The sequence below is a fragment of the Rhyacophila brunnea genome, unplaced genomic scaffold (genome assembly GCF_057557595.1).
Source record: "Rhyacophila brunnea isolate RB1 unplaced genomic scaffold, BYU_Rbru_1.0 scaffold_1, whole genome shotgun sequence".
NCBI classification, from domain to species: domain Eukaryota; kingdom Metazoa; phylum Arthropoda; class Insecta; order Trichoptera; family Rhyacophilidae; genus Rhyacophila; species Rhyacophila brunnea.
Genome location: NW_028232751.1, coordinates 48,763,748 through 48,778,913, shown reverse-complemented (window position 1 = coordinate 48,778,913; position 15,166 = coordinate 48,763,748). Strand labels below are relative to the sequence as shown.

General features: G+C 30.0%; 1 protein-coding gene across 1 annotated transcript; it reads right to left on the bottom strand.

Moving 5' to 3' along the window:
• Nucleotides 1-562: 562 nt before the first annotated feature.
• LOC147079886 (alpha-tocopherol transfer protein-like) lies at nucleotides 563-7,578 on the bottom strand. Its single transcript, XM_085948122.1, has 6 exons — nucleotides 7,395-7,578; nucleotides 5,966-6,125; nucleotides 4,623-4,684; nucleotides 3,563-3,756; nucleotides 1,086-1,290; nucleotides 563-765 (listed from the first exon to the last, which is right to left on the bottom strand). Exons 1-6 carry the CDS (start codon nucleotides 7,576-7,578, stop codon nucleotides 563-565), a joined length of 1,008 nt encoding a protein of 335 aa, XP_085804248.1.
• Nucleotides 7,579-15,166: the final 7,588 nt, after the last annotated feature.

Below are 15,166 nucleotides of genomic sequence, written 5' to 3'. Positions count from 1 at the left end.
TACAGTATGTATATACATATTGGTATATTTAAATAAGTTTTGAAATTCGACGTTTTAGTCACATATTTTATTCAATTAATATATTATTATACTATACTCACGGTACATACTATATATTTTGATTGGCCACGTTGCAGTCAATACAATTTTATAGGCTAGTAGTATTCTGGCGTGGTTAAAAAGACATTAACCCAACGACATACGCAATTCCCGAATCTTATTAATTTTTATAAGTTGAAATAAAGAACGTCCGATACCTATGATTACTTAATATACTGAGTGGTAACCAAACTTCTGCCGTAATAGAATATTTCAATATTAAAAAATCTGAATTTCAGAATTATTTTTGGATAGTAGAGTACAAGAACCAATATATTTTTCTACCACATAAGATGTTCTAACTAAGTCGTAATTTGGAATTGAGTTGTTATTTGTATTTTTCTATGTTGTCATTTTAGTGCTGTGCATTCTACAATACGTAGCCCCAATAACTAGGGAGTAGCAATCACAAGAACAACGAAAGATAAGAAAGGAGAGTTTTCGAAACTATGAGACGTTGTCATCAGTCTACTTCCAGCTTCCTGAAGTTTCCGGTGATTCCTCGCAGAGGGTCTCCTACAGCACCACAAGACAGGTTGTCTAAAGACCTCAGGGCGGAAACTGCTCCTTCACGGGCTGCTTCGCTGAATAGTTCCAGTCGTACGCTCATCTTGTCGTTGGAGAGGAGGACATCACGGGATTTGACCAGCTCTTCTTTCCACAGTTCTGAAGAGTAAACACAATGTGCATGAGATGGGATTCGAGGTTTTAAGATGAAACAATCAGCCAAGACAACAATTTTACTTCCGAAATACTTTCCGCAACGAGAAGTATTAATTACCTACTCTACCTTATAATGCAGGATAATGTAAGGAATAACAGAAGTGTAGACATAAATAAATTCTCCTTTAGTTAATTAAGACATTGGTGATTTAATACGAATGAACCAAAGCACTGCAATTTGGTTGCCAATCTTTGATAAAAATGACGTTATAAAAAGGATATGTTAATATTATTTGCATATTGCATATTTGCATAAGACTTACTTATCATCTCATCCATGGGCATGGTTCCTCCGTATTCTTTGGGCAAAACACTGTTGTCGATTTGGACATCTTTGGCACAGGTGTAAAGCTTCACCCGCTTGCGGATCTTCTCCGATATCAACGCCATCCCGAAGTCCAGCGCGAACTTGATTGTGGGGTGGACGTTCATGCCATGGATCTCTTTATGTCTCATTGGGATGGTTCTCTGCCGATTTTTAAATTTGAACAAAAAAAATATAATAACAGTCATTTATAAAATCATAGCAGTCATGTCATTTGTATGGATTTTTTGACTTCAGTTTTATAATATGTTTTTAGAAAATTGAAGTTGAAAGATTTGAATCGATTGAAATTCGAAGTATGGAGGTTAAGTTTACGTTTTATAACTACATATTTTACTATACTGATACTCCTCTTTGACTGATTACCTCATATAAAATTAGATCAAATGATATTCACTTGTATTAATATAATATTATTATGTAGTAATAAATAAATAAATAGATAATATATGTAAAACATATATTAATTACATTGCATCATTTTCATCCCAGAACCGTAGTGGAAAGTTATGAAGCATTGACTCTATATCCTATTTGGATGTACAATGTCTTTATAGCACAACATTCGATAGACGTTTTTATATACCTACTCAATTTTGTTCTGTACATATTATAGGTATACATATTTGTTTTGTACATAAGTAAACATCTACTCAACTTTGGTAAAAATTGTACACTAATACATATTATATAATATGTATTATGAAAATGTATCGAGGTTATATTTCATTCAGTGAGGTGCAATGCTGTAAATAAAAAAAATGCTTTCATATTGCGGAAAAAAAGATATGGCATTTTGTAATGACAATTTTCTCTATCGTTTATGTTGTATATTATAGGTAAGTACTTAATTAAATTAAGGTAGGCTGATGATTTAACGGGGACGAGTGACCAAAAACTACAAAAAAATACTTCGCACCTGTTTTGACACCATATTTATGAATGAAATAATATTAAAAATATTATACATATTATTATTTCTTATATTGGTTTATAATAATATTTCATAAACTTTTTGTTGTTACTACGTTCAAATATCGTTTTAAAATAAGACTTCGTTTGTGAATGTTAAAAACATTTATGTAGAATTTATAATCGTATAAGTATTTACTAAATTTGATTACCTGTACACATACGTTCAACCAACAGCTCTTCAATTAATTATTATATAAATTTATTCATCGAATTGAAATCTTAATGTTTAAAATGTTATATAAATTTGTTTTAAAATTAAGAGAGAAAAGTTGCAAGTAATAATACAATAGAAGAAATATTAAATATCGTATTTTGTACGTATCTACTTATATATATTAAATAAAATATTACTATGTTAACGTTCTTCGTAAATTTGTACTTGTACTGTAGTACCTACGAGCGTGGTCCCAGAAGTACCCGACCTAACAAAGAAAACACAAAAAATTTGGGAAAATATATTTTTATTTTTCTACGTAGTATTCTTTTAGGTCGATACACTTTTCCCAGCGATGTTGGATAGCTTCGATACCCTGTTTATAGTGAGAATCATCGAGCTCCTCAAAATAGCCATCAACCGCAGACTCCACCTCTTCATTGTTGGGAAATCTTTTACCACCGAGCCATTTTTTCAAGTTTGGAAACAGAAAATAGTCCGAGGGGGCTAAATCTGGCGAATGAGCAATTCGAACTTTAACTCATTGATTTTGGCCATCGCGATAACGAATGTGTGAACTGATGAATAGTCCTGATGAAACGAAACTTTCTTTTTCGCCAAATGCGGTAGTTTTTTCTTGATTTCATCACTGAAACGCTGCAATAAGTTTGCATAATACACGCCGTTGATTGATTTTCTTTTCTGAAAATAATCAATGAAAATTACCCTACGCGCATCCCAAAAAACTGACGCCATGACCTTGCCTGCAGATAGAACTGTTTTCGCCTTCTTTGGAGCCGATTCTCCCCTTTCGGTCGATTTTTTTTACTGTTCCTTCGTCTCAGGTGTAAAGTGATGGACTCATGTTTCATCCATGGTTATGAATAGATGCAAAAACTCTGCTTTATTGCTGTGAAACTTTGCCAAACACTCGATTGAAACATCCTCACGATGATCTTTTTGTTCCATTGTGAGTAATCGCGGCACCCACCTTGGGCGCAGCTTTCCAATTTTTTCCATGTTTACAAATTTATTGAGAGCGTTCATTGTTGATGGCTGACTGAATAATTACTGAACAACGTAGCGTCATCAAACTTCAAACTTAGGCTTTATAAGGTTGATACTTTCTATCATGATCATTATTTTCAAACAACAATTGCTATATATAAGCCAGGTCAGGTACTTCTGGGACTACCCGGTAGTTAAGTAATTACTACACATTTTTCTTAATTATTAGTTAAATTTGTAAAATATTTATGTTTTGTATTACGAATTAATTCGCTTACCTCTCCATTCTTTACAATTCTCACAGCCTCTCTTGGTGTGAAGAGTGTGAGATGAGGGAAGCTGACTCCACCACCGTCAGCATAATGAACGAAACCTCTGACCTGATTCTCCTCGTTTTCCATCAGGGTTTCATAACAGATGCCATGCACTCTGCACATGTCTTGATTTGTGTACTTGTAGGGGTCAAATACTCCTGAAAAACCGTGTCTTGTAAAACAGATGACGGCCAGACGTGGACTGTGTTCAAATATGACCATTGAATAATGCATAGAGAATAATTAATATTTATAAGAGAATTAAATTCTGTAGTTTACTTTTTAAATTTAATTACTTCTTGATAGATACGAAAGTTTATAGGTAGACACATATATTAAATTTGCATTGGTCACAATTAGATGTGGCACCTTGACCGTCTTTCGGGTCATCTATTTTATATGAGAAATAATATTATGTAAATGTTAGAATCTACAAAATACACTAGTCTCAGCAAGAAGTAGTAAATCCATGATGATTAACAATGGACATGCTTTAAAAATATAAAAAAATAGATTACCATTTTCGCTCCAAAGAGGAGTAGATATTGGCCTTCATATAGTGGAGGTTATCTTTAAGATATTTTAAGAGGAAAATGTGTTAGCTATTTGCTAAATATACTAAATCCATCGCTTGGATTTCAACATGCATTGTAAAAACAATACACCAATTTTCCATATTATGCGATATTCGAATTCGCGATGCAGGTGGAAATTATTTTATATTGTAGTCTTTATTTTCTAAAATTTCTGTTGTTATAATCGTATAGCCATTGGAAATTACACGTGTGGATAAATTCACAACCTTATTAAAAAAAAAATACAATAATTTCGAATAAAAATTAAAAGTAAAGTTAGTAAATATATATTAATGTATTTTGTTTAATTACTGTTTATTTCTAAGTTCTTCTATCATCAAAAATACTATATGGTATATAAGATGTTTAACTACAATGTAATGAATAACTGAATGATTTGATTACCGAGCTTCTGTCCAAAATTTTTTTATATAATTCAAAAACTTTACCTGGTCTGTAAATGATAACTCGGCGACCTTGAGAATCCCTGATGGGACTCGCAAAACAATATCTAAAACACAAGATAACACGTTATAGAAATACCAATACCAATACATACCAATAGAAGAAAATATTTTTTTTACTGTAATTTTATATCGAATGAAAATGTATTGTATAATGAAACTACCATATTTTTTATAGAATTATTATTTATATTAAATTATAAAAGTAAAAAATAAATGTTGTACGTATGTTATATTGTGATAGTAATAATAACTAAATATTTTAAAGAAAATCAGCGATTACTTAGTGGTTCAATTCATGATAGTTCATAAAATCACTTAGAAGTATCTATCATATAATTATTTATAATGCTGGATCACACTCTCGCCGAGCCGCTTGGTGAGACGTTTCCTGATTTGGTGTACGAGGGGGGCCGAGCGCGCACCTACTTCACTCTCGCGTTCGGCTTTGTTCGGATCGTCTCGGCGAGAGTGCGTTTTGGCATAAAATGCGTTTGCTATTTGATTTTAATTATTACAGTTAATACAAATAGTATAAGATGCTGGTTATATATTATAATAGATTCACGTTTTGTGTATTATTTCTTAAATATGGCGAATGTGATAGAAACAGTTTACACAATAAAATATTGTTTTCTTAAAAAGTTCAGTCTTAATCGATGAAACCAGTGTCGATGTAAATATAAAATGTGCGGTAGAAGTAACAAATTTCTTAATATTTCACGAAAACAGCTTTCCACCAAAAATTAATAATTAACAATGCTAATTACGATATTGACATCTACTATTTTTAAAAGCTAACTAATAATATTAAAAACCGATTTAATATTAGATCTCCCAAAATGTTAAATGAATTGAATTAGGTATCGTATACTTAAAAAGATTAGCAAATTATGTAGGTATATATTAGAGCTTAAAGTCTGGAAGTCAGTTTTTCATTATTCTACGAAGAAGATAGAAACAATAATATGTCAGACTATATTATGTAATTAGTATATATATATATATATACTCCAGTTGTTCTGAAATTACTTATTTTTAAAACCATGCAGCACCAGCGTCTTATATTCTTAGCATTCTCAACAGAACGTTATTTTATTAAAATATAATCTGTAAAATTAAATCAAAAAAAATAAATAAACTACAATTATTACAATTATTAGAGTTTCAGTTTTAAGGTACAATTTTTTTTTTTATTATTTTATTATGTAGGTACATTGAATGATTACTTTTAGATACAATATTATTTTCATATCAGAAAAAAACTTGCATGTAGATGTAATGTTATATTATAAGTAAATATGTAGTAAATAAAGAAATCTTTTTACCCCAGTTCGATGAGTTCTATCATAGCAGGTATCTTGTAGTCGAGCTGATTGAAGGCAATGCCAAAGGATTGGCGAAGAAGTAAATATCTTTCGATGGCTTCCTGTGCCATTGGGACACTGAATTTTTTCGTTCTCAAAAAACGTAGAAAGAAGCTGGAATCTACGTAAGGTTAGACAGTTTTAAATTATGGTTAATAATATATTATGCGCTACTGGAATCGTAATAATTATATATTAAATTTATTAAAAAACATATTTCGATATTGTAAAAAAATATATCAAACCACCCTTTTCCAGTATGTACGTATTCTATGACACACTACTGAATAGGTACGGGAACACAGTATCTGATACATACAGTTTTTGACTATACATAATATTATATGCTATGAAAATGAATAGAGCCTTTTTACTTTTATTGGTTTCGAATCACATTACAAACTTATCAGTGGAGAAAGGTGGAGGTAGGCTGTTAAGATCCGCTACAAGTAGTGCACATTAAACATTGTTAGTCATACGTACTTGTTTTTATTGAACTAAGATTACAATTTTCAGTGTTTTTAAAAATTAATTAAACCCTGCCTAAACCAAACCATAATAGTTTTGGTATATTTTGAAAGATACCTACGACAAAATTGTGCACACTTTTTCATTCATACTTATTTGTTTTCGTTGGATGCAGAATACATTATAACACATAATATTACTGTTTTTTTTTTAAATTCATTAATTCCTGCCTAAACCAAACGATAGTAGATAAAAATACTTTATCTGTAAAATGTCCAAAGTTATGTATGATTTATTTACATAATTTTAAATATTTTATAAATAGACGTGTATTTTTTTACTATTACCTATTATGGTTTACATTTCGCAGGGTTTATCTGAATTTTAAAAACTAACCAACACCATCTGTTAATTGTAGTCTTATTTCAATGAAAACAAATACGTAAGACTAATAAAGTTTAGTGTGGACTGTTTATGGCGGATTTTAACAACCTACCTCCACCCTTCGCCACTGAAATAATATTATATAGTCGCAGAATTACGAAACATGAATAATTAATATAATTTGCTTGAAATTAACAGTTTTTAAATTAATTAAAATTTAGAGAAAGAAAGACATATTATGTATTGATAATCTGAATTTTTTGAATAATACACCTATAATTTATTTTGAACTTTATTTATAACGGATGTGGTTTTACTAGATAATAACAATGTGTTTATCTTGAATTCTTCTTTATTTATATCTACTCGAGTTTCGGTGTTGTAACGTCACTAGACTATCACTCTATTGAATCAAATACTACATCTCTGCATTATCAATACGATTATGGAGAGACAATTCATTGCATTGATGAATAATTAAAAAAGTTACAGTAATAATATAATTGTTTGTCACGATTGAAATTATTTCGTCCATTACCCATCCTGATGGCAGCGATTCTTGGGTTTTGGATAGCCCATTCTCGGAGTGCCCTCAGAGCCTGGTCACGGCCCGCGACGGTCTCCCTCAGCTCGGCTTCCGCCATGGTTTGCACTTCCGCTGACAGAGGGCAGTCATACTCATCAGCTTCGGAGACGAAACGCTTCTTTCCTTTGCACGCCATCTTTTATCTGAAACAAAAGTCACACTGAAAACTGCCATTTTTCTGCAACTGGTAATAGTCGGGCGCACACGCAAAAATCTTATAATATTATGAGGGCTGTCCAAATTTAATGCATTATTAAAATATACAATATAATACGCAAACAAATGATATAAATTATTTATATGTAAACAATTGTAGTAAAATATTGTAGATGAAGATGTTATCATTTTTAATATAATATATCTGATTCTGCAGTTTAGTTATTAACTTTTAATTTATTATTTATTTACGTAAATCAAGAAAAGTAAGAATGGTTTGATTTGCGAAAACTTTTTCACATAAACATAAAATTTACTAAATGTATTACGCTTGACAATGATATGAAACGAAAGAATCACTCTCACATAGCACAAAATCATTCAGAGACTCATATTGTCACCATGCTTATTAATTATTTATTACACTCAATTTTTAACTGACTTAGGTCCCGGTGTTAATTTTGAGTTCACTGAATGATCAATTTGGCAGCCGTTATCAAATCCAAAATTATCACCATATATGAACAATAACATTCTAAAATTATTATAGAATTCACACAAAACTATTATTAACAGCCACTTCGTAGAAAAATAAATATAAAGACGACTAGAATTTATATAATACATACTAATATTATAATAATCACTTTAAACAAAAAAGAAAATAATCACCATGTTATATTTAAAAAATTGAATTACTTACAAAAATATTATTATGTTGATAATACATACACTGGTCGCAAGCAAACTTTGAAATAATGTTAATTGCAGAGCGCGCCTTATATAAATGATAATAAAAAACGCATTAATGCAGAATTTTATCACAAATAATAAAATAAGATTCAGTAATTTTGGATAATCCAAAAATGTCACGTTTTCGTTTTTTATTGTTACGTTATGCTGCAAATTAGTGCATTTATTTAATACGTGATTTTAACCATACATTATATATTAAATGCAGTGTAAGCAATCATAATATTTAATTTCCGGGGAGAAAAACAAAACAGCGAATGCATTTTCTTCCCACGTATTTAAAAAAATCGTACAGTGACGTCATAATAAATGCAGTCTGTCTCATTTGTAAAATATAATAGAATGCACATTGTCACTTCATGTCTGTTTATTAATTTGTACTTAATTGAATGAATTTGGGGAAAAACTTGTGATAATTGATACAATATACTAATGTTTACTGAATTGAGATAAAATCAATACAGTTTTCTGGTTATTGATATCAATTTTCCCCATGGCTATATTAGTTAGAAATGGGATGATGATATAATACATAAGCCTATTATACATTCAATCAATTATATTGTAATATATATTAAAACATAGTAAGAAAAACAGCAATGGCATAAAATAATATACATATTTATTTATATTAGGTATAATATCATGATATAGCGCGAGAATAATTTATTATTAATACATAAAGTGCATAGGATGGTTTTACAACATTCATTAAAAATTTAGATCATACTAGTTAATGTGTGTAATGTTATATAATGTACAGGTTATACGATGTCTATGAGTCAGTTAAGTTTCAAATGATGTTCAATTTATACTAATGATTTAGGTCAACGAAAGATGACTGTCATTATTATTGTCGTAATATGGCTATCAATAAATAATAATAGTTATTTATTGATTTCAATTTTACTATGATATTGCACATAATATTATACACGTATATATAATATATGTAGCTTATATAAGTAAATTAATGTTTTAGATTATATTTTGTATTTGATTATGAGACACCTGTATTAACATATTATTATATTTAAAAAATATGATTTGAATGAGAACTACTAATAACTATAACTACTAATACGAAGACATCAATTTTTTTGCAATATAGTATTGTTTACAATAACAATATAAGAATTATTTTAAACTAATACATATGAATTAAAATAGTTATCACAATTATATACCTACCGGATATAGAGTTTTTTTTTCAACGGTTAATAATATAACAATAAATATCCTCGATGATACATAGGTATAAGAAGATCAATAAAAATAAATCTGTAAAATGTAATGAGTAAGTATGTAAAAAATTTAAATAAATAAAATATTTAAATTTAATGAAATCACAATAATAACCATCGCATTACGATTTTAGAATTATCTAAATATAATTCAATTAAAATTAATATTACATTATTATCTAATTGACCTGTGTTCGGCACTATTACGGATTGTAAACAGAAAAGTATGTAATGTAAACTTTTTCTTTAAAAGTGGAAGTAAACTTTTTGACGCTTTAGATGTAAATGTTGGATATTTTATTTGCTGTCTGCTGAGATAGTAATAAACACGGTCTTATTAGTATTATCTAATATTATAGTTACCTACTACGTTGGCAAGTATGAGTTGAATAAAAGTAAAAATAGTTACGGCGTGTTTAAGTAGGGCGTAGTGAGTATTAAAAACGATATTGAGAACAGACAAAAATTGTTATGTATTATCGGTAAGTGTGCCGAAAACGTTATGCCTTTATTCATCAACGTGAGATAATAATTATTATTGCACGCTATTACCAACTGGTTTTTTTGTTGTAGAGAAGTAACTGGTTGAGAAGAGAGGTTAGTAAAAAATTTGGCCTGCAGCAACGATTCGACAGTGACCCACTTAGCCATTGCATAAGAAACTGCCGGAACGCAGTAGAAAGAATAACACGGTGACTTGAGTACTGACGCAATTATTTGATCGTTTCGACACTTTAGGAAACCGAAAAACACCTACAGGTTTCAACTACGGACCACCGAGATTTACCGAAATTTCGAAATGCATTTTGTACAGTTCCGAAATTATGTATTGCGAGTACCCTATTTATCTATTTATAGTATTTGGGTATTGTTTTTTTTTCATTTCCTTGACACTGCCTAGTTGCTTACTTTGCAGTTTTCATCACAAGTAAACTAGCGATAAAAACTGCAAGCAAGAAGAAGGAAACAAAACTGTTTATTTAAAGAAAAAAATATGTTAAAAAAACGGTTAGATAATAGTCACGTAATTGGTGTTCTACTTTCCTCTGATATAATAAAATCGGTCATGATTTGATGTCTTGCAAATTGTGGTAATTGTTTAATTAAGTTGTGTAAACAAAAATATCATATTTCCTTAATAATTGTAATAAAAACCTACTCATAAAAAAATCGTCTTATACAATAATTGCTGTCGACAATTATTGGTGTTAGTCGGTCTATTACTAATCAGTTTTTAATATAGCTATCTATTTTGTGATAATCCTATTTGGCAATCATAAATAAATCTTGTAAGTATTTTTTTAAGTGTTTTTATTTTGTTTGTGAAAAAAAAACCTACAAAGTAACATTATTATTATGCATTATACAATATATTAATAAGAAAAGGTACCTACAATCTTATATATATATATACCTTTATAGATACGGGTTGGTGCACAGATTTTTGTATATTTTAAATAAGCCAAATTTTAAAGATTCGATTGACTGAGAATTGAAAGTGAAATGAACATATTATTAGTATTTAAATATTTTCTCAGATAGCATATTATAATTAATTACCTACAATATGTTTACAGTATATAATTTTATTTATGATATAGAAGGGCGTTTTATGTATAGTAATATATTATAATGAAATTTCATTGAAATATTATTTATATTCAATGTACGTAAGTACCTACTAATTTTTTTTATTAAATAATTAAAACCCGTATCTATAAAGGAAGACATATGGTGTATCGGAATTTTATAAACATAATATACGATAATACATTATATTATATCAATTATTTTGAGAAAAAAAACAGAAACACATAATGCTAATAATAACTCATAGGAAAGTTAATTTATTAATAATGTTCATACTATCACGGTGTTTTAATTTTTTTATGGATAAATTCGGTTCTAACTAGAGATTCTTCATCACTTAAAAATATATTAAATATAAATATATCTGTCACCTGAATAAATAAACAAGTTAACGTTTATTTGCGTGGAGCGTTAAAAACTTAATTTTTATTTGTTTAATTGATTAGGGTGAACTATTCAAATAATGTCTTGTAACAACAAAATACCTTTGCGTACTGACTTTGTTGACATACAATTTAATTGTATAATTGATTTGCCCACTAATTTGGTGAACAGCCTTCAATATACAATTAAAAGAAAATCGATGAATAAAAGTTACCTATTTTACATATTAATATGTAAATTACAGCATTAAATGTGTAAAATTTATATTGATTTAATAATTTCAAGGACTTTGGCCAGATAATGAATTCAATTTATGTATTTTTTTAGTCACTTAAGTACAATAGAAAATAGATTGATGTTTTTATTCCAATTAGAGATTCATTTGCACTTTGCTCTGCATTTTATTAAAAAAAAACAACGATGATTACTATGTGGAGTTGTAATTATCTATATAATTTTCATTTTTCTTTTTACTCTGAACTGGAATTAGTTCATCTGAGAAGCTATTTCACGCATCTTTCAATACACAGGATATATATTATACTTCATCAGAGTCAAGAAAAAAGAAGATTTTTTTTTATTTGAATTGAAAATAAATACATATATACAACTCGTCGAAGAGACGATCGCTAGACAAAATATCTACTCGTCTGGTAGTATTTAAGAGACAGGAAATATTCGGAAGGTAGACCTAGGTATAGTATAGGCCACTGAACCAGTGAGATGGTAGCAATGCAGTGTACACGACCTAGAGTAATAGAACCTGTTTAAAGAAAACTTCATGCTGCCGTTGACTGATTCATATACTATTCTCTGATACTTTTTGTTATCGATATTAAATGGAAATTGTTTAACAATAAAAATAAAATAAATGTTTTGGCATTTTGGTATACCTGGTTCTATATAAAAAAATAATCATTTATATAATATTAGCTGGTAGACAATTCGCAATGCAACTTAAATTACTATTTTTACCTAGTATACATATAGAATAGAACTGACGTACATTCACTTCTAACTCATCCATACGTTTTATTTTTAATTCGATAATATGATATAATGTTAATTATTTAGTTTGATTAATTTACATTAGGCATCTTTTGGTGATTGAATGATAACCATTGTACTTATGTATGAGTTATATATAATCAAAAGTAAAGCTGTTCACTAATCGAATATTTATGGCCATATTATGTATCTTTGTTATTCATATTCATAAATGAATTAATAATGTAGAATAAATAAATAGATATTTTAAGAAAATTCATTACGTTCTAAAAACATATAATGTTTTTCAGTATTAGATATTTGTAAATATTGATCTACATTTGTTTTTATAAATCGACTTAGCTGTTTTAATTAATAAATAGTAATTAATTACGCTTTACTATTTAACTTATTATCAAAAATATTCTACGAGGGTGGGTCAATAAGTCCTTAGAAAAGCCGACAGGTGGCACGACTAGTACTGTAAGCGGTTTGTTTTCATGCAGCGGCACTACCGATTCAGTATGCTGCGAAGTTTCAATCAGATTGGTCGGGTTGTTGTGTGTTTCTCGTACATTTAAAAAAAAAATTTGCTTGTGGAAAATGGAAAAATGGAAAATGGAGAAAATTGAGTTTAGAGCTGTTATTAAACATTTTAATATAAAAGGGTTAACAGCAAAGGAAATAAAAAATGAGTTGGATTTAGTTCACGGCATATCTGCTCCTTCACTTGCAACTATTTATAACTGGTTAAATGAATTTAAACGTGGTCGTACATCAACAAAGGATGAACCACGCTCAGGACGTCCTGTAGAGGTGACTACACCAGAAATGATCAATAAAATCCACGATATGGTGTTAAGTGACCGAAGATTAAAGTTGAGTGAGATAATTGAGGTTACAGGGATCTCAAAAGGTAGCGTCATTTCTATTTTACATGACAAATTGGGCATGAAAAATATTTCTGCAAGATGGGTGCCGCGTTTGCTCGCAGTCGACAATAAATGCAATAGGGTAGTGGCCTCTAAAGCCCTGTTGTCGCTCATGCAACGCAATCCGGATGAATTTTTTCGTCGCTTTGTGACTGTAGATGGAACATGGATACACCACTATACTCCCGAGACGAAAGAACAGTCAAAGCAGTGGATTGCGAAGGCAAACCATGTCCAAAGAAGGCGAAAACCGTAAAATCAGCTGGTAAGGTTATGGCTACTGTATTTTGGGATGCACGTGAAATTATTTTCGTTGACTATTTGGAAAAAGGAAAAACAATAACAGGGGATTATTATGCATCTTTATTGGACCAGCTAAAAAACAAAATTGAAGAAAAACGGCCTCATTTAAACAGGAAAAAAATCCTCTTTCATCAGGACAATGCCCGTGTTCACACATGTTTACGATCAATGGCTAAAATTGAAGAATTGAAGTTCGAATTGGTCGACCACCCACCGTATTCGCCAGATTTAGCCCCCAGTGACTTTTTCCTTTTCCCAAACTTAAAAAAATGGCTAAGTGGACAACGTTTTTTTTCAAATGAAGAAGTCATCGATCGGACAAATGCTTATTTTGAGGACCTTCCGAAAACTAATTTTTCTGACGGTTTAAAAAAAATTGAGAAACGTCTAACCAAGTGTATTGAGCTCCAAGGAGATTATGTTGAGAAATAAAAAAAAAATACAAAAATAAAAACTGTTTTAATGCTTTTTTCTAAGGAATTATTGACCCACCCTCGTATTACGATACGGTTCTTCTAAGTATCCAAGTGATTGCAAATAAATTGTTAGAATTCTCAGTGATGGTTTATGATAGTGTTAATGCCATAAACCTCATTTAAAACTGTTAAAGATCTCACGACGCCGTAGATTTTTTAAATTTATTTTTCTACATATTTTTAAACCATATTATTAAAGGTAGGAGCTTTTTTCATACTACCCCAGATTGTCTATGCACACGTTTCTGTTTACCTAAACTGGGCAGATAGAGGTATGGAAATTTTTCCGATAACAGATAAAGTTTCGTCATTGCAAAAATGCAAAAAAATGTCTCTTCAAGTCAAAAGCTTAACTTTTTAAAGGCGATTATAAAATAAAAAAGGTATTTTTGTCAGTTTTAAATATATTTAAGTATGTTGCCTTCTAATTGTATAAAACCGTCACTGATAGTGCCATATGATAATAATTTGATTAAAATTATTTATTGTATGGTAACATGATTCAAATTCACGCGAGATCGCCCTGTAGACAAGAGATGAAGATGCTTGACCCACATAAAGGCAGCAGCTGCCTCTATATGTTACTCAGAAGAATGGAAGAGAAAGTGCTGTCCGCATATTCAGATATTGGTTCAGTGTTCACAAAACAGCCATTAATAATTGCAACACTTCGGCTATAGGTAGTATTATATCATAGATAACGATTGCGCAATACTTTTTTGTATGTCGGCGTACTCACCAAAAGTGGCGCACAGCTTGTGGGTGAATGGACCGTCGTTTTGTGCCACACGATGCGATGATGTTGGACTAACTTCGATTGACTTATCTGCACTCTTATGTCATGTAAAAAAATAAGGCTACAATTCAGTCTAACGGTTTGACCTCGATTTGTAAATATT